Raw genomic sequence first — 21,821 nt, forward strand, 5'->3', positions numbered from 1 at the left:
CCATGGTGTTAAGGGTAAGATCTTGGCACGGATAGAGGATTGGCTGACTGGCAGAAGGCACAGAGTGGGGATAAAGGGGTCTTTTTCAGAATGGCAGCCGGTGACTAGTGGTGTGCCTCAGGGATCAATGCTGGGACCACAACTTTTCACAATATACATTAACGATTTGGAGGAAGGAACTGAAGGCATTGTTGCTAAGTTTGTAGATGATACAAAGATATGTAGAGGGACAGGGAGTATTGAGGAAGCGGGGGGCTGCAGAAGGACTTGGACAGTTAGGAGAGTGGCCAAAGAACATAGAACATTACAGTGCAGTACAGGCCCTTCGGCCCTCGATGTTGCGCCGACCAGTGAAACCCATCTAAAGCCCCTCTAATCTACACTATTCCAATATCATCCATATGTTTATCCAATAACCATTTGAATGCTCTTAATGTTGACGAGTCCACTACTGCTGCAGGCAGGGCATTCCACGCCCTTACTACTCTCTGAGTAAAGAACCTACCTCTAACATCTGTCCTATATCTCTCACCCCTCAATTTAAAGCTATGTCCCCTCGTGTTAGCCATCACCATCCGAGGAAAAAGGCTCTCACTATCCACCCTATCTAATCCTCTGATCATCTTGTATGCCTCTATTAAGTCATCTCTTAACCTTCTTCTCTCTAATGAAAACAACCTCAATCCCTCAGCCTTTCCTCATACGATCTTCCCACCATACCAGGCAACATCCTTGTAAATCTCCTCTGCACCCTTTCCAACGCTTCCACATCTTTCCTATAATGCGGCGACCAGAACTGTACGCAATACTCCAAGTGCGGCCGCACCATGACCTCCTGGCTCCGAAACTCAATCCCTCTACCAATAAAAGCTAACACACCGTACGCCTTCTTAACAACCCTATCAACCTGGGTGTCAACTTTCAGGGATCTATGGACACCCAGATCCCTCTGTTCATCCACACTACCAAGTATCTTACCATTAGCCCAATGCTCTGTAATCCTGTTACTCCTTCCAAAGTGAATCACCTCACACTTGTCCACATTAAACTCCATTTGCCACCTCTCAGCCCAGGTCTGCAGCTTATCTGTGTCTCTCTGTAACCTGCCACTTCCCTCCGCACTGTCTACAACTCCACTGACTTTAGTGTCATCCGCAAATTTACTAATCCATCCTTCCATGCCCTCATCCAGGTCATTAATAAAAATGACAAACAGCAGTGGCCCCAAAACAGATCCTTGTGGTACACCACTCGTAACTGGACTCCAGGATGAATATTTCCCATCAAGCACCACCCTCTGTTTTCTTACAGCGAGCCAATTCCTGATCCAAACCACTAAATCACCCTCAATCCCATGTGTCCGTATTTTCTGCAAAAGCTTACCATGGGGAACATTATCAAACGCTTTGCTGAAATCCATATACACCACATCAACCGCTTTACCCTCATCCACTCTTTGGTCACCTTCTCAAAGAACTCAATAAGGTTTGTGAGGCACGAGCTATCCTTCTCAAAACCGTGCTGACTATCCCTAATCAAATTAATTCTTTCCAGGTGATTATAAATCCTATCTCTTATAATCCTTTCCAAAACCTTTCCCAAACAGAATAAGGCTCACTGGTCTATAATTACCAGGGTTGTCCCTACTCCCCTTCTTGAACAAGGGGACAACATTTGCTATCCTCCAGTCTTCTGGCACTGTTCCTGTAGACAATGACGACACAAAGATCAAAGCCCAAGGCTCTGCAATCTCCTCTCTCGCCTCCCAGAGAATCCTAGGATAAATCCCATCCGGCCCAGGGCAGATGGAATACAATGTGGAAAAGTGTGAGGTCATGCCCTTTGGAAGGAGGAATGGTGGCATAGACTATTTTCTAAATGGGAAAATGCTTAGGAAATCAGAAACACAAAGGGACTTGGGAGTCATTGTTCAAGATTCTCTTAAGGTTAACGTGCAGGTCAGTTAGGAAGGCAAATGCAATGCAAACATCAGAGCAGCTTTCTTGAAGGTCACCCACATAAAGCAATTGGCCCGGATGGGGTACCCGGACATACACTCAGATCCTGCGCAGATCAGCTGGCGGGGGTATTCACTGATATCTTCAAACTCTCTTTACAACAATCTAAGGTCCCTATCTGCTTCAAGATGACAACCATCATCCCGGTACCTAAGAAAAACCAAGCAGCGTGTCTTAATGACTATCGTCCAGTGGCTCTGACATCCCATCATTATGAAATGCTTCGAAAGGTTAGTCATGGCACGGCATGGTAGCACAGTGGTTAGCACTGCTGCTTCACAGCTCCAGGGACCTGGGTTCGATTCCCGGCTTGGGTCACTGTGTGGAGTTTGCACATTCTCCTCGCGTCTGCGTGGGTTTCCTCCGGGTGCTCCGGTTTCCTCCCACAGTCCAAAGATGTGCGGGTTAGGTTGATTGGCCATGCTAAAATTGCCCCTTAGTGTCCTGAGATGCGTAGGTTAGAGAGATTAGCGGGTAAATGTGTAGGGATATGGGGGTTGGGCCTGGATGGGATTGTGGTCGGTGCAGACTCGATGGGCCAGATGGCCTCTTTCTGCACTGTAGGGTTTCTATGATTCTATGAATCAATTCCAGCTTCCCGGACTACCCGGATCCACTACAGTTTGTCTACCGCTGCAACAGGTCCACAGCAGACGCCATTTCCCTGGCCCTGCACTCAACCCTGGAACACCTGGATAACAAGGACACCTATGTCAGACTCCTATTTATTGACTACAGCTCAGCCTTCAACACTATTATTCCCTCGAAACTAATCTCCAAACTCCGTGGCCTGGGCCTCGGCAACTCCCTTTGCGACTGGATCCTGAACTTCCTAACTCACAGACCACAATCAGTAAGGATAGGCAACAACACCTCCTCCACAATCATCCTCAACACCGGTGCCCCACAAGGCTGTGTTCTCAGCCCCCTACTATACTCCTTATACACCTATGGCTGTGCGGCCAAATTCCCCTTCAATTCGATTTTCAAGTTTGCTGACGACACCACCGTAGTGGGCCGGATCTCAAACAATGATGAGACAGACTACAGGAATGAGATTGAGTATCTGGTGAACTGGTGCAGCAACAATAATCTCTCCCTCAATGTCAACAAAACGAAGGAGATTGTCATCGACTTCAGGAAGTGTAAAGGAGAACATGCCCCTGCCTACATCAATGGGGACAAAGTAGAAAAGGTCGAGAGCTTCAAGTTTTTAATTGTCTAGATCACCAACAACCTGTCCTGGTCCCCCCATGCCGACACTATAGTTAAGAAAACCCACCAATGTCACTACTTTCTCAGAAGACTAAGGAAATCTGGCATGTCAGCTGAGACTCTCACCAACTTTTACAGATACACCATAGAAAGCATTCTTTCTGGTTGTATCACAGCTTGGTATGGCTCCTGCTCTGCCCAAGACCACAAGGAACTACAAAAGGTCATGAATGTAGCTTAATCCATCATGCAAACCAGCCTCCCATTCATTGACTCTGTCTACACTTCCCGCTGCCTCGGCAAAGCAGCCGGCATAATTAAGGACGCCATGCACCCCGGACATTCTCTCTTCCACCTTCTTCCTTCGGAAAAAGATACAAAAGTCTGAGGTCATGTACCAACCAACTCAAGAACAGCTTCTTCCCTGCTGCTGTCAGACTTTTGAATGGACTTACCTTGCATTAATTTGATCTTTCTCTACACCCGAGCTATGATTGTAACACTACATTCTGCACTCTGTTTCCTTCTCTATGAAACAATATATTTTGTCTGTATAGCGCGCAAGAAACAATACTTTTCACTGTATGTTAATACATGTGACAATAATAAATCAAATCAAATCAAAATGTTAGCATTCATGTCGAGAGGGCTAGAATACAAGAGCAGGGATGTACTTCTGAGGTTGTATAAAGCTCTGGTCAGATCCCATTTGGAGTATTGTAAGCAGTTTTGGGCCCCATGTCTAAGGAAGGATGTGCTGGCCTTGAAAGGGATCCAGAGGAGGTTCACAAGAATGATCCTTGGAATGGAGAGCTTGTCGTATGAGGAATGGTTGAGGACTCTGGGTCTGTACTCATTGGCGTTTAGAAGGATGAGGGGGGATCTTATTGAAACTGACAGGATACTGCGAGGCCTGGATAGAGTGGACGTGGAGAGGGTGTTTTCACTAGTAGGAAAAACTAGAACCAGAGGGCACAAACTCCTTTAAACAGAGATGAGGAGGAATTTCTTCAGCCAGAGAGTGGTGAATCTGTGGAACTCTTTGCCGCAGAAGGCTGTCGAGGCCAGGTCATTGAGTGTCTTTAAGACAGAGATAAAAGGTTCTTGATTAATAAGAGGATCAGAGGTTACGAGAGGACACAGGTTTAAGGTGCTGGGGGGTAGGTACAGGGGGGATGTCAGGGGTAAGTTTTTCACTCAGAGGGTGGTGGGTGAGTGGAATCGGCTGACGTCGGTGGTGGTGGAGGCAAACTCGTTGGGGTCTTTTAAGAGACTTCTGGATGAGTACATGGGATTTAATGGGATTGAGGGCTATAGATAGGCCTAGAGGTGGGGATGTGATCGGCGCAACTTGTGGGCCGAAGGGCCTGTTTGTGCTGTGGCTTTCTATGTTCTATGTTATGGGGAAAAGGCAGGAGAATGGGGATGAGAAAAATATCAGCCATGATTGAATGGCGGAGCAGACTCGATGGGCCGAGTGGCCTAATTCTGCTCCCATGTCTTATGGACTGAGTATCAGTGATCAGGGGAGACAGTGGTGCATTGTTAATGTCACTGCACTAGTAATCCAGAGGCCCAGCCTCTAGGGACACGGGTTCAAATCCCACCATGCTAGCTGGTGGAATCGGAAATCAATTAATAAATCTGGAATATATAATAGACAGTAATAGTGACCATGAAACTATCATCAATAGTTAAAAGCAAATTACTGCAGATGCTGGAATCCGAAACAGAGAGAAAAGTTTGGAAATTCTTAGCAGGTCTATGGAGGGACCTGTGCGAACGTTGAGTCTGGATGACTCTTCATCAGATCTATCATCGATAGTTCAGAGGTGCAGGACTGGGGATTAATTCCTGCAGTGCAGGAGGAGGCCATTTGGCCCATTGAGTCTGCACCAACTCTCCAAAAGAGCATCTAACCCAGCCTCTCCCCTCTGCCCTGTCCACGTAACCCTGTGCATTTTCCATGGCTAATCCACCTAACCTACGCATCTTTGGACTGTGGGAGGAAACCAGAGCACCCAGAGGAAGCCCACTCAGACACAAGGAGAATGTGCAAACTTCCCATCAGCAGTCACCCAAAGCTTGAATTGAACCTGGGTCTCTGGTGCTGTAAGGCAGCAGGGCCAGTGGCATTAGGGGAGGCAGTCGCACAGTGAAATTGTCACTGAAGTAGTAATCCAGAGAGCCAGGGTAAATTGCCCCTTGGTGTCCAAGGATGTTTAGGTTAGGGGAATTAGCGGGAAAAATAAGTGCAGTTAGGGAGTGTGGCGAAGGGGTGGGCCTGTGTGGGATGCTCTTTCAGAGACAGTGCAAACTGTTTCTGCACTTTAGGCATTCTATGGTTCTATTTACAAAGACATCCAGGTAAGCAAATGTTATTTCGGACACAGACTGCTCTACATCTCCATTGCTACTTTCACTAATCATCTTCAATCTGTGCCCTCTGGTTCTTGATCCTCTATTATGTCTCCTCTCAACCTTTTCCTCTCCAAGAACAGTCCCAACTTCCCCAATCCTTCTCCTTTAGAGTTCTCCACTTCATTTTACGGCCGTGAGCATTGCTGGTTGCCCTTTTCAGAGGACATTTGAGAGTCAACCACATTTACACATTGCTGTGGGTCTGGAGTTGTATGTAGGCCAGGCCAGGTAAGGATGGTAGATTTCTTTCCCTAAAGGACATTAATGAACCAGATGGGTTTTTACAGCAATCAGCAATGGTTTCATGATCATCATTAGACTTTTAATTCCAGATTTTTATTGAATTCAAATTGCACCATCTGCAATGTTGTCCTTGCCACAGACAATAACGTCACAATGGTTCCTCAAGAGATTATACTAGTACTGCATCTGATAGGGACATTGCCAGTCTTTGCTAAACACATAAAAATGTGAACAGATGGAGACCCTGTATTCATAGAATCCCGACAGTGCAGGAGGCCGCCATTTGGCCCATCGCGTCTGCACAGACTCTTGGACAGAGTATCCCACCCAGGCCCTAATCCCGTAACCCTCCCCTATGTACCTTGCTAATCCCCCTAATGTACACACCTTGAGAAACTAAGGGACAAGTTAGCACAGCCAATCCACCTAAACTAATCTTTGGACTGTGGGAGGAAACCGGAGCACCCAGAGAAACCCACGTAGACATGGGGAGAACATGCAAGCTCCACACACTCACCCAAAGCCAGAGTTGAACCCAGATTCCTGGCACTGTGAGGCAGAAGTGCTAACCACTGTGTCACCCATGGTATTGTCGAAAAGTTAAAAAGATGGTAATGCAAGGGTGATGATATGACAAGTCAGAATTGTTGAAACCCTACCAACACGGAAGGATGAATATAACCTGTGAAGTTGGGGCGTTGCTGTGGGGGGTTAAAGTTACAGTCCCATCCCAGGGGAGATGACTCCAATTCCAAAAGCTGCACAACTCTCGTCCAGGACAAAGCAAGGTCCTGACCAGGAGTTGTGTCTGGTGGCCGGGCATTGACAAGGAAATAAAAAAGATGGTGAATCAATGCCCTAGTTGCAAAGATCAACAGGGTTTACCACCACTGGCAAATTTGCATCCATGGGAGTGGCCTGGTTGACCATGGGCAAAATACATATCGACTTTGCCAGACCATTTTTGGGTCATATGTTTCCTATACTAGTAGAAGCAGACTCAAAGTAGTTAGATGCCCAGTTAATGAAGTCCACAACAGCTACTGCCACCATTGACAAGTTAAAAAAAACCTTGAAGGAGTAACTGGGGTGATCAGTAAGTTTGCGGACGACACAAAACTGGCAGGACTTGCAGATAGTGAGGAACATTGTCAGAGGCTACAGAAGGATATAGATAGGCTGGAAATTTGGGCAAGGAAATGGCAGATGGAGTTCAATCCTGATAAATGCGAAGTGATGCATTTTGGTGGGAATAATGTAGGGAGGAGCTACACGATAAATGGAAGAACCATAAAGGGTGTAGAGACGCAGAGGGACCTGGGTGTGCAAGTCCACAGATCTTTGAAGGTGACGTCACAGGTGGAGAAGGTGGTGAAGAAGGCATATGGCATGCTTGCCTTTATAGGACGGGGCATAGAGTATAAAAGTTGGGGTCTGATGTTGCAGATGTATAGAACGTTGGTTCGGCCGCATTTGGAATACTGCGTCCAGTTCTGGTCGCCACACTACCAGAAGGACGTGGAGGCTTTGGAGAGAGTACAGAGGAGGTTTACCAGGATGTTGCCTGGTATGGAGGGCCTTGGTTATGAGGAGAGATTGGGGAAACTGGGGTTGTTCTCCTTGGAAAGACGGAGGATGAGGGGAGACTTAATAGAGGTGTATAAAATTATGAAAGGCATAGATAGGGTGAACGGTGGGAAGCTTTTCCCCGGGTCGGTGGTGACGTTCACGAGGGGTCATAGGTTCAAGGTGAAGGGGGGGGAGGTTTAACACAGATATCAGAAGGACATATTTTACACAGAGGGTCGTGGGGGCCTGGAATGGGTTGCCGGGCAAGGTGGTGGAGGCGGACACACTGGGAACGTTTAAGACTTATCTAGACAGCTATATGAACGGAGTGGGAATGGAGGGATACAAAAGAGTGGTCTAGTTTGGACCAGGGAGCGGCGCGGGCTAATTGTTCCTGGTTTCTCGTTTCAAGGCTTCATTCTATGATCATCTTGCTGGTGCCAGTACAGAGTGAGACTGCGGATAGTTGGGAACCTGTCTCGGGGGCAGGGAATTCATATGGTGTTCGTGGAAGTGGAAATGACTAGGGTTGGGAAGCATTTTGTGATCAGGGCCATTGTGATCTCCTGGACTCATTTCGATCGCCTCAGGGGGTCGGAGAGGAATTTCCCAGATTTTTTTTCCCCATATTGGCCCTGGGGTTTTTCACTCTGGGTTTTCGCCTCTCCCTGGAGATCACATGGTCTGGAATGGGGGGGTGGGGGTAAGTTAATAGGTTGTAATGAACAAAGCATCGTAGCTGTGAGGGACAGCTCGGTGGATAGGATATTGGTATGTAGATAGGCTGGAAAATTGGGCGGGGATCCTGGATTCAGGATTCAATCCTGGACCGGGGAGCGGCACGGGCTTGGAGGGCCGAAGGGCCTGTTCCTGTGCTGTATTGTTCTTTGTTCTTTGTTTGCTATTCATGGCATTCCAGAAGTGGTGGTGTCGGACAATGGCACAGCATTCACGGTGGAGGAATTCCAAACGTTTCTAAAATCAAATGGGGGATTTGCCACGCAAGGCCAGCACTTTGCTACCCAGTTTCAAATGGGTTAGTTGAGCATGCGATACAAACATTCAAGTCATCGATGAAAAGAAACAAGTCAATAGGCTTCTTTTTCAATGTATGGCCAGTTACTATCGTCTTACAGCACCACGCCAAATGCGACCACAGGGGTGGTCATGTCAGCCGAGTTACTAATGGGACGCCGTTTAAGAAAATGGTTGGATACGATATTCCTAGATTTAGCAGGGAGGGTGGAGGCAAGCCTCCCAGAAAGAAAATCACAACTCATTGAAAAAAGGCAGAGTGTTCCAACTTGAGGATCCAGTCATGCAGCAGGACTGGCATGGGCGGCTGGAAAGACTGGAGAGAACAGGTCACCTACACTGTGGAGTTACAAGGCTGTAATTTCAAGAATCATAGAATCCTTACAGTGCAGATAGAGGCCGCTTGGACCATCGAGGCTGCACCGACACTCCAACAGAGCATCTATCCCTGTAACCTCACGTATTTACCCCGCTAATCCCCCTAACCTACACATTTTGGGGCAATAAGGGACAAGGACAAGGGAGGGAATCTATGTGTGGAGCCAGAGGAAATGGGCGAGGTATTAAATGAGTACTTTGCGTTAGTATTCACCAAAGAGAAGGACTTGGTGGATGATGAGTCTGGGAAAGGATGTGTAGATAGTTTGAGTCATGTTGAGATCAAAAAGGAGGAGGTATTGGGGTTCTTGAGAAACATTAAGGTAGACAAGTCCCCAGGGCCTGATGGGATATACCCCAGAATACTGAGAGAGGCAAGGGAGGAAATTGCAGGGGCCTTGAGAGAATTATTTGTATCCTCACTGGCTACAGGGGAGGTCCCAGAGGATTGGAGAATAGCCAATGTTGTTCCTTTGTTTAAGAAGGGTAGCAAGAATAATCCAGGTAATTACAGGCTGGTGAGCCTTACATCAATGGTAGGGAAATTATTGGAGAGGATTCTTTGAGAAAGGATTTATTCCCACTTGGAAATAAGTGGACGTATTAGTGAGAGGCAACATGGTTTTGTGAAGGGGAGGTCGTGTCTCACGAACTTGATCGAGTTTTTCGAGGAAGTGACGAAGATGATTGATGAGAGTAGGGCAGTGGATGTTGTCTACATGGACTTCAGTAAGGCCTTTGACAAAGTCCCTCATGGCAGACTGGTGCAGAAGGTGAAGTCGCATGGGATCAGAGGTGAGCTGGCAAGGTGGATACAAAACTGGCTCGGTCAAAGAAGACAGAGGGTAGCAGCGGAAGGGTGTATTTCTGAATGGAGGGCTGTGACAAGTGGCGTTCCTCAGGGATCAGTGCTGGGACCTTTGCTGTTTGTAATATATATAAATGATTTGGAGGAAAATGTAACTGGATTGATTAGTAAGTTTGTGGGCGACACAAAGGTTGGTGGATTTGCGGATAGCGATGAGGACCATCAGAGGATACAGCAGGATATAGATCAGTTGCAGACTTGGGCGGAGAGATGGCAGATGGAGTTTAATCCGGACAAATGTAAGGTAATGCATTTTGGAAAGTCTAATACAGATAGGAAATATACAATAAATGGCAGAACCCTTAAGAGTATTGATAGGCAAAGGGATCTGGGTGTACAGGTACACAGGTCACCAAAAGTGGCAATGCATGTGAAGAAGATAGTCAAGAAGGCATACGGCATTCTTGCCTTCATCGGCCGGGGTATTGAGTTTAAAAATTGGCAAGTCATGTTGACGCTTTATAGAACCTTAGTGAGGCTGCACTTGGAATATAGTGTTCAATTCTGGTCGCCACACTACCAGAAGGATGTGGAAGCTTTGGAGAGGGTACAGAAAAGATTTACCAGGATGTTGCCTGGTATGGAGGGCATTAGCTATGAGGAGAGGTTGGAGAAACTTGGTTTGCTCTCACTGGAGCGATGGAGGTTGAGGGGAGACCTGATAGGAGTCTACAAGATTATGAGGGGCATGGACAGAGTGGATAGTCAGAAGCTTTTTCCCAGGGTGGAAGAGTCAATTACTGGGGGGCATAGGTTTAAAGTGTGAGGGGCAAGTTTTAAAAGAGATGTATGAGGCAGATTTTTTACACAGAGTGTGGTGGGTGCCTGGAACTCGTTGCCGGGGGAGGTAGTGGAAGTGGATACGGTAGTGAATTTTAAGGGGCATCTTGACAAGTACATGAATGAGATGGGAATAGAGGGATATGGTCCCCGGAAGGGTAGGGGGTTTTAGTTCAGTCCGGCAGCATGGTCAGTGCAGGCTTGGAGGGCCGAAGGGCCTGTTCCTGTGCTGTAATTTTCTTTGCTCTTAGCACGGCAAATCAACTTAACCTGCACATCTTTGGAGTATGGGAGGAAACCGGAACACCCGGAGGAAATCCACGCAGATACGGGGAGAACGTGCAAACTTCACACAGTTACCCAAGGCTGGAATTGATCGCAGGTACCTGACACTGTGAGGCAGCAGTGCTAACCACTATGCCACCCTGCAAACCATGCAAACATGCAGACCATGTAAGGAGGAGAGCAGTGACGGATGCAGGGGATTAACTTGCTATGATTCCGAAGATACCAGGATTGGTTACTGGCATTGCGGTTGCAAACAAGGGACCTGAGCAACTGGTGGTTATGGTAACTGAGAAGCCAGCAGCTGGACCCTGGATTGATGAGTTTACCTTTTGCATCTATTTGGTCTGATCCTTCAAACATCAATGAGCCTACCACAGAACTGAGGCATTCTACCAGAATCCGGAAGTCTCTGGACTGGCTAAACGTATGATAATTTTTTCCATGGATTATTCCTGCTGCCCTTTAATGAAAAAAATTGTTTGCCTTGCTGATCCTGTTCTTTGTTCCCCCATAGGAGATTTCTGGAGTTAAGGGGGAAGGAGCATAGCAGTGTGGCCCTTTAAGGGAGGGTTATCTGAGGGCATTGTGACGCTACAGATTGTTAAGGCGGGAAGCTGAGCCAATCAGGGGCAAGGGCATGTACCCTGGGTCATAGAATCCCTACAGTGCAGAAGGTGGCCATTTGGCCCCATCAAGCCTGCACCGAACACAATCCCATGCAGGCCCTATATCCATAACTCCACAGATTTACCCTGCTAATCCCCCTGACACTAAGGGCAATTTAGCATGGCCAATCCATCTACCCAGACATATTTGGACTGTGGAAACCGGAGCACCGGGAGGAAACCCACACAGACACAGGAATAACATGCAAACTCCACACAGTCACCCAAGGCTGGAATCGAAGCCGGGTTCCTGGCACCGTGAGGCAGCAGTGCTAACCATTGTACCTGGTTGAAGAGGTCCCACCGTTGGAGAGTTGTTCAGTCACATAGTTGACTCAGTCTGACCTTTTGTGTCTATAATAATTAATTATTGGCAATAAAGCCTTTGTTACTTTGAGCCACATCAGGTCACCCTCAATTTATTACACAGATACTATATAAATGCAATTCTTTTGTTCAAGAACATTTGTGAGGCAACTGCAGATGCATTAGTCTTGATTTTGCAATTTCTAATTGGTTGAGAAGTAGAAACATAGAAACCTAGAAACACTACAGCACAAAACAGGCCCTTCGGCCCCACAAGTTGTGCTGAACATATCCCTACCTTTTAGGCCTACCTATAACCCTCCATCCTATTAAGTCCCATGTACTTATCCAGGAGTCTCTTAAAAGACCCTATTGAGTTTGCCTCCACCACCACTGACGGCAGGCGATTCCACTCACCCACCACCCTCTGTGTGAAAAACTTCCCCCTAACATTTCCCCTGTACCTACCCCCCAGCACCTTAAACCTGTGTCCTCTCATAGCAGCCATTTCCACCCTGGGAAAAAGCCTCTGAGAGTCCACCTGATCTATGCCTCTCAACATCTTGTATACCTCTATTAGGTCTCCTCTCATCCTACGTCTCTCCAAGGAGAAAAGACCGAGCTCCCTCAGCCTATCCTCATAAGGCATGCCACTCAATCCAGGTAACATCCTTGTAAATCTCCTCTGCACCCTTTCAATCATTTCCACATCCTTCCTGTAATGAGGAGTAGGAGTCAGAAAGTAGGGATAAAGAGAATAAACTGCAATGGAAGAAGGAGCTTTGTGGTATTCTCTAGAGAACTGCATTAGTAAATAATGTAGATAAGAGCAGGAAGTCAGAGGCACAGGTCAAATGAGGGGGCAAAACAACAGCAACTTGTATTCATCTGACAGCTTTAAGCTAGTCCAACATCCCAAAGTGCTGCAGAGGAATGTGATGAAAAAAGGTTTGATAGTGAGCCACATAAGGAGATATCGGACATCAACCGAAATGTCAATCAAAAAGGCAGATTTTTAGGAGGGCCTTAATGGAATGGTATAGCTGGGGGTTTAGGGAGGGATTCCAGAGCTTAGTGCTGCCAAAGGTGCAGCGTATAAAATAGGAATGCTAAAGAGTTGAGAGCTAGGCAAGTGCAGAGATCTCAAGTGGGTTGTAGGGCTGGAGGAGGTTACAGACATGGGCAGGGACCAGACCTTAGAGAGATTTTAAAATAAGAATTTTAAACTCCACGCAACATATGAGATCATTCACTTTGGATCGGAGGAATATTATCATCATGATATAAACGCAGGAAGTATGGCTGAGCAAAGGAAGCTTAGTGTCAATGTGTAGAATTCACTGGTTCAGGTACGTCAAGAATTGGAATACACAAAGGGGAAGAAATGATGCCTCAACTGTACACAGTCCAGGCCAGACCTAATCAGAGGTCTCAAAGACATTGAATGTAAGAATGAGGATTTTAAAACAGAGGTCTATTTGGATGAGGGTCTTATGTGGGTCAGTGAGCACATGGTGCTGGTGACCAGTCTTGGTGTGCAGTCGGACACAGACAGCAGAACCTTGAGTGAGCTGAAGTTTAAGGTGGGCAGGAGAGTGTGGGACCAGTCAAACAGAGGTATCCATGAGGATGCTGGCAGCAGATGAATTGAGGAAAGGGGGTGGTGATGCAGCTGGGGGAAACAGTTTGGGTGATGAAGAGTTGGGGATTCAGCTTCATATCAAAGAAAATTACAGCATAGGAACAGGCCCTTCGGCCCTCCAAGCCTGCACCGACCATGCTGCCACTCTGAACTAAGACCCCCTACCCTTCCAGGGACCATGTCCCTCTGTTCCCATCCTATTTATGTATTTGTCCAGACGCCCCTTAAAAGTCATTATCGTATCTGCTTCCAGTAACTCCCCCAGCAGCAAGTTCCAGGCACCCACCACCCTCTGTGTAAAAAATTTGCCTCGTACATCTCCTTTAAACCTTGCCCCTCGCACCTTAAACCTATGTTCCTTTGTAATTGACTCTTCCACCCTGGGAAAAAAGCTTCAGACTATCCGCTCTGTCCATGCCTCTCATAATCTTATAGACTTCTATCAGATCGCCCTTCAACTAATAGGACCCACATTGCTTCAAATTCTAACAGTGAGAAACTCCCTCAGTCCACCATGGTGCACGTTTACATCATAGTCTCTGGTTTACAAACCCAATACTTCCCTCTAACATCATTTTTCATAATATTGTACACCATTTGCTAACCCATGTAAGCTCTGAAAATTCCTAGCCAGTGATAATAATGGGCTTAATGAAGAAATCCATCATTAGTATTGCTGCATTGTTCTAACCTTTTCTCCTGGTGAGAGGTCAGAGATCTGACGCACAATGATATCAATCATCACCATCATGTCGGTGCGGTAAAATATTCTGGCTGTGTCCTTGTCAGCAAAAATATCCTGCAGGAACTTGAGCACAGAGTGCGCTGCTTGAGGTTGGTGCTTAAAGATACTCACTGGGTCATCTAAAGAAACAGAAGATTCATGTTAATTCAATCAATGATGAAGCTTTAAAAAGGAGACGATATGCACACATCTGTATAACTGCAAAAGCAGAGTTAGCGGAGAGGATTTACTATACTCATGTTTCAGAGATTTAAACTTGCTGGCTACAGGTTAAAGGAGATGCAACTGATGAAGAAAGATAGGAAGCAGATCTAACAGATTCGCTGCTACACCACTTTACAGGAATCTGCACAAAAATCACTGATCAAGTTGGTGCAACACATACTTCCCAGCGGAGAGCTGGTGTATCCGAGAGAGTTACAGTCATGGGGAGTTAGCATACCCGGGGAGACATTGATGAGGAGTTAGGGTATACAGGGAGACATTGATGGGGAGTTAGTGTACATGGAGAAACACGGATGGGGGGTAAGTGTACACGGGGAAACACTGATGGGGGGTAAGTGTACACGGGGAAACATTGATGGGGGGTAAGTGTACACGGGGAAACACTGATGGGGAGTTAGCGTACACGGGGAGACACTGATGGGGAGTTAGCGTACATGGGGAGACACTGATGGGGAGTTAGTGTACACGGGGAGACACTGATGGGGAGTTAGTGTACACGGGGAGACACTGTGATGGAGAGTTGGTGTATATGTAGAAACACAGTGTTGAGGATTTAGTGTACACGGGGAGACACTGATGAGGAGTTAGTGTACATGGGGTGATGAGAGCTCGTGTATACATGTAGACACTGTGATGGGGATTTAGTGTACATGTGGTGTCACTGTAATGGAGGGCTAGTGTACATGAGGAGACACTGTAATGGAGGGTTAATGTACATGGGGAGACACAGTGATGGTTAGTTAGTGTATACAGGGAGATGCTATAATGGGGAGTTACTGTACACAGGGCTATTCCATGATGGGGAGTTAGTGTACATGGGGAGATACTATGATGTGGAGTTAGGGCTATACTGTGATGGGAGTTCATGTACACGGGGAGACGCTGTGATGGGGAGTTATTGTACATGGGAAAACACTGTAATGCCCAGTTATTGTACATGGAGAGATGCTGTGATGGGGAGTTATTGTACATGGGAAAACACTGTAATGCCCAGTTATTGTACATGGAGAGATACTGTGATGGGGAGTTAGTGAACAAGGGAGATACCGCGATGGGAAGTTCGTGTACACGGGGAGATGTGGTGAGGAGTTAGCGTACACGGGGAGATGCTGTGATGAAGAATTAGTGTACATGGTGAGATACTGTGACGAGTAGGTGGTGTACATGGCGAGATACTGCTATGGGATGTTAGTGCACATGAGGAAATACTATAATGGGGAGTTAGTGTATTAGGGGAGATACTGTGATGGGGAGTTAGTGTACATGGGGGACAATGATGGGGAGTCGGGAGACACTGATGGGAGTTAGTGTACACAGGGAGACACTGATAGGGAGTTAGTATACAAGGGGAGGCATTGTAGTAGGGAGTTAGTGTACACAGGGAGATGCTGTAATAGAGAGTTAGCATACAATGGCAGGCCTGTGATGGGGAATTAGTGTACACATGGAGACGTGATGGGGATTTAGTGTACATGGGGAGGCACAGCAGTGGAGGGTTAATATACATGGAGAGATACTGTGATGGGGAGTTAGTGTACATGGGGGGGGACAATGATGGGGAGTCAGTGTTCATGGGGAGACACTGATGGGAGTTAGTGTACACGAGGAGACACTGAAATCATAGAAACCCTACAGTGCAGAAGGAGGCCATTTGGCCCACCGAGTCTGCACCGACCACAATCCCACCCAGGCCCCACCCCCACACATTTACCCGCCAATCCCTCCAACCCACGCATCCCAGGACTCCAAGGGGCAATTTTTTTTAAACCTAGCCAATCAACCTAACCCGCACATCTTTGGACTGTGGGAGGAAACCGGAGCACCCGGAGGAAACCCACGCAGACACGAGGAGAATGTGCAAACTCCACACAGACAGTGACCCGAGCCGGGAATCGAACCCGGGACCCTGGAGCTGTGAAGCAGCAGTGCTAACCACTGTGCTACCGTGGGGAGTTAGTGTACATGGGGAGACACTAATGACAAATTAGAGCATATGAGGAGCAATTGTGATGGGGATTTAGTGTACGAGGGGAGATAGTGTGATGGGGAATTAGTGTACACGTGGAGACACAGTGATGGAGATTTAGTGCACATGGAGAGATACTGTGATGAGTAGATAGTGTACATGACGAGCTACTGCTATGGGGTGTTAGTGTACATGGGGAGATACTATAATGGGAAGTTAATGTACACAGGAAGATATTGTGATGGGAAGTTTGTGTACACGGTGAGACAATGATGGGGAGTTAGTGTTCATGCGGAGACACTGATGGGAGTTAGTGCACACGAGGAGACACTGATGGGGAGTTAGTATACATGGGGAGACACTGTAATGGCAAATTAGTGCATATGAGGAGACATTGTGATGGGGATTTAGTGTACTAGGGGAGATAGTGTGATGGGGAATTAGTGTACACGTGGAGACAGTGATGGAGATTTAGTGCACATGGAGAGATACTGTGATGAGTAGATAGTGTACATGACGAGATACTGCTATGGGGTGTTAGTGTACATGGGGAGATACTATAATGGGAAGTTAATGTACACAGGAAGATATTGTGAAGTTAGTGTACACGGTGAGACAATAATGGTGAGTTAGTGTACATGGGGAGAAAATGTTGGGGAGTTAGTATACATGGGGACACATTGATGGGGAGACGCTGTGATGGAGGGTTAGTGTACATGGGGATACATTGTAATGGAGGGTTACTGTACATGGGGAGACACTGTAACGGACGGTTAGTGTACGGGGGAGGCTGTCATATGGATTTAGTGTACATGGGGAAATAGAGTGATGGGGAATTAGTGTACACGGGGACACACCATAATGGGAATTTAGTGTCCATGGGGAGACATTGTAATGGAGGGTTAGTGTATATGGGGAGACACTCTAATGGAGGGTCAGTGTACATGGGGAGGCACTGTGATGGCGAGTTAGTATATATAGGGAGATACAAGAGGAGAGGCTGTACTCGATCTAGTACTGGCTAATGCGCCTGGACAGGTGTCGGATCTCTCAGTGGGGGAGCATCTTGGGGATAGTGATCATAACTCTATCTCCTTTACGCTAGCATTGGAAAGAGATAGGATCAGGCAAACTAGGAAAGTGTTTATCTGGAGTAAGGGGAAACATGAAGCCATCAGGCAGGAGATTAGAGGCATAAATTGGAAGGAGGCATTCTCGAGGGAAAGTACCGAAGTAAGGTGGCAGATTTTCGAGGAATGTTTGTCTGGAGTTCTGCATGACAACGTTCCGATGAGACAGGGAGGTTTTGGTAGGTTACGGGAACCGTGGTGCACGAAAGCTGTGCTGAACCTAGTCAAAAAGAAAAGGAAAGCGTACAAAAGGCTCAGAGAGCTAGGCGATGATCGGGATCTAGGCGAGTATACGGCTTGTAGGAAGGGACTTAAGAAAGAAATTAGAAGAGCCAGAAGGGGTCACGAGGAGGCGTTGGCAGGTAAGATTAAGGAGAACCCGAGGGCGTTCTATAAATATGTGAAGAGTAAAAGGATGAGATGTGTAGGAATAGGACGTATAAAATGTGAAGGTGAGAAAGTCTGTATTGAACCGGAAGAAATAGCAGAGGTGCTTAATGAATATTTTACCTCGGTATTCACAGTGGAAAAAGACCTGGGTGGTTGTACTACAGGATTGAGGCGGACTGAAAAGATTGAGTATGTGGACATTAAGAAAGAGGATGTGTTGGAAATTTTGAATAGCATCAAGATAGATAAGTCGCCAGGACCGGATGGGATGTACCCCAGGTTACTGTGGGAGGCGAGGGAAGAGGGATGATCTTTGCGTCGTCGATGGAGACGGGAGAGGTTCCGGAGGATTGCGGATGTGGTTCCGATATTCAAGAAAGGGAATAGGGATAGCCCAGGAAATTACCGACCGGTGAGTCTAACCTCAATGGTTGGTAAGTTGATGGAGAAGATCCTGAGGGTCAGGATTTATGAACATTTAGAGAAGTTTAGTATGCTCAAAAGTAGTCAGCACGGCTTTGTCAAAGGCAAATCGTGCCTTACAAGCCTGGTGGAGTTCTTTGAAAATGTGACGAAACACATTGACGAAGGAAAAGCGGTAGATGTGGTTTAACGGACAGAAATTGCAGAACGCTGTTGCAGAAGGATCTGGGTGTCCTGGTACATGAATCCCAAAAGGTTTGCATGCAGATACAGAAAGTGTTTAGGAATCATAGGATCCCTACAGTGCAGAAGGAAGCCATTCGGCTATCGAGTCTGCACTGACAACAATCCCACCCAAGCCCTTTCCTTCTAACCTCATGTAACCCCCCCTAACACTAAGGGGAAATCCCACCCAGACCAGTTCCCCATAATCACAAGTACTTACCCTGCTAATCCCCCTAACCTACACAGCTTGGGACACTAAGGGACACGCCAGAGGGTGGTTGTAGAGGGTTGTTTTTCAAATTGGAGGCCTGTGACCAGCGGTGTGCCTCAGGGATCATAGAACATAGAAAAGCTACAGCACAAACAGGTCCTTCGGCCCACAAGTTGCGCCGAACATGTCCTTACCTACTAGGCTTACCTATAACCCTCTATCTTACTAACTTCCATGAACTTATCCAAAAGTCTCTTAAAAGACCCTATCGAATCCGCCTCCACCACCACTACCGGCAGCCGATTCCACGCAACCACCACCCTCTGAGTGAAAAACGTACCATAGAACCATAGAAAATTACAGCTCAGAAACAGGCCTTTTGGCCCTTCTTGTCTGTGCCGAACCATTTTTTGCCTAGTCCCACTGACCTGCACTTGGGCCATATCCCTCCACACCCCTCTCATCCATGAACCCGTCCAAGTTTTTCTTAAATGTTAAAAGTGTTTTACCACTTTACCATTTACCACTTTATCCGGCAGCTCATTCCACACTCCCACCACTCTCTGCGTGAAGAAGCCCCCCCTAATATTCCCTTTAAACTTTTCTCCTTTCACCCTTAACCCATGCCCTCTGGTTTTTTTCTCCCCTAGCCTCAGCGGAAAAAGCCTGCTTGCATTCACTCTATCTATACCCATCAAAATCTTATAAAATCTATCAAATCTCCCCTCAATCTTTTACGCTCCAGGGAATAAAGTCCCAACCTATTCAATCTCTCTCTGTAACTCAGCTTCTCAAGTCCCGGCAACATCCTTGTGAACCTTCTCTGCACTCTTTCAACCTTATTTACATCCTTCCTGTAACTAGGTGACCAAAACTGTACACAATACTCCAAATTCGGCCTCACCAATGCCTTGTATAACCTTACCATAACACTCCAACCTTTATACTCGATACTCCGATTTATAAAGGCCAATGTACCAAAGGCACTCTTTACATACCCCTAACATCTCCTCTGTACCTACTCCCCAGCACCCTAAACCTGTGACCTCTTGTGGCAACCATTTCAGCCCTGGGTAAAAGCCTCTGAGAATCCACTCTATCAATACCTCTCAACATCTTATACACCTCTATCAGGTCACCTCCAATCCTTCGCTTCTCCAAGGAGAAAAGACCTAGCTCTATCAACCTATCCTCATAAGGCATGTCACCTAATCCAGGCAACATCTTTGTAAATCTCCTCTGCACCCTTTCTATGGCTTCCACATCCTTTCTGTAATGAGGCGACCAGAACTGGGCACAGTACTCCAGGTGGGGTCTGACCAGGGTCCTATACAGCTGCAGCATTATCTCCCGATTTCTAATCTCAATTCCTCTATTGATGAAGGCCAGTATGCCATACGCCTTCTTAACCACAGCCTCTACCTGCGACGCTGCTTTGAGCGTCCTATGAACCCGGACCCCAAGATCCTTCTGATCTTCCACACTGCCAAGCGTCTTACCCTTAATATTATATTCTTTCATCCTATTCGACCTGCCAAAATGAACCACCACACACTTATCTGGGTTGAAGTCCATCTGCCACTTCTCCGTCCAGTCTTGCATCTTATCTATGTCTCGTTGCAACTGCTGACATCCCTCTACACTATCCACAACACCACCAACCTGTGTGTCATCAGCAAACTTGCCAACCCATCCTTCCACTTCCTCATCCAGTTCGGTGCTGGGTCCACTGTTATTTGTCATTTATATTAATGTTTTGGATGAGAATATAGGAGGCATGGTTAGTAAGTTTGCAGATGACACTAAGATTGGTGGCATAGTGGACAGTGAAGAAAGTTATCTCCAATTGCAACGGAATCTTGATCAATTGGGCCAGTGGGCTGACGAATGGCAGGTGGAGTTTAATTTAGACAAATGCGAGGTGGTGCATTTTGGTAGATTGAACCAGGGCAGGGCTTACTCAGTTAATGGTTGGGCGTTGGGGAGAGTTACAGAACAAAGAGATCTAGGGATACATGTTTTGTAGCTCCTTGTAAGTGGAGTCACAGGTGGACAGAGTGGTGAAGAAGGTATTCGGCATGCTTGGTTTCATCGGTCAGAACATTGAATACAGGAGTTGGGACGTCTTGTTGAAGTTGTACAAGACATTGGTAAGGCCACACTTGGAATACTGCGTGCAATTCTGATCACCCTATTATAGAAAGCATATTATTAAACTAGAAAGAGTGCAGAAAAGGTTTACTAGGATGCTACCGGGATTTGATGGATTGAGTTATAAAGAGAGGCTGGATAGACTGGGACTTTTTTCTCTGGAGTGTAGGAGGCTGAGGGGTGACCTTATAGAGGTCTATAAAATAATGAGGGGCACAGATCAGCTAGATAGTCAATATCTTTTCCCAAAGGTAGGGAAATCTAAAATTAGAGGGCATAGGTTTAAGGTGAGAGGGGAGAGATACAAAAGTGTCCAGAGGGGCAACTTTTTCACACAGAGGGTGGTGAGTATCTGGAACAAGCTGCCAGAGATACAATTTTGTCTTTTAAAAAGCATTTAGATAGTTACATGGGTACGATGGGTACAGAGGGATATGGGCCAAATGCGGGCAATTGGGATTAGCTTAGGGGTTTTAAAAAAGAAAGGGCGGCATGGACAAGTTGGGCCAAAGGGCCTGTTTCCATGCTGTAAACCTCTATGACTCTATAACTCTAATTTCGCATGGCCAATCCACCTAACCTACACATTTTTGGACTGTGGGAGGAAACCGGAGCACCTGGAGGACACCCACGCAGACACAGGGAGAACATGCAAAGTCCACACATACAGTCACCCGAGGCCGGAATTGAACCCGTGTCCCTGGTGCTGTGAGGAAGCAGTGCTAACCACTGTGCCACCGTGCCGCCCAATGGGTAACATACTTTGATCTTTTTTAAAATAATGAATGGTGGAGCAGGCTCAAAGGGCCAAATGGCTTACTTCTAATTTCTATGCTCCTATGTATAGAGGGCTAGGAGCTACAGTAGACACCTGGGTTGTGTAACCATGAGGATCGAGAACAAAACACTGGAATAATCTATTCGAAA

General features: G+C 46.7%; 1 protein-coding gene across 4 annotated transcripts in view; it reads right to left on the reverse strand.

Annotated features, from left to right (window-relative positions):
- The window catches only part of nckipsd (NCK interacting protein with SH3 domain), a 301,148-nt gene that overhangs the window by 10,939 nt on the left and 268,388 nt on the right, over positions 1–21,821 (reverse strand). For all 4 annotated transcript variants that reach the window (XM_078209293.1, XM_078209294.1, XM_078209296.1 and 1 more), the window contains one exon: positions 14,120–14,292. In XM_078209293.1, the coding sequence (XP_078065419.1) occupies positions 14,120–14,292 (173 nt within the window). The remainder of the gene's footprint in view (positions 1–14,119; positions 14,293–21,821) is intronic.

The sequence above is a fragment of the Mustelus asterias genome, chromosome 3 (assembly GCF_964213995.1).
Source record: "Mustelus asterias chromosome 3, sMusAst1.hap1.1, whole genome shotgun sequence".
Classification (NCBI taxonomy): Eukaryota; Metazoa; Chordata; class Chondrichthyes; order Carcharhiniformes; family Triakidae; genus Mustelus; species Mustelus asterias.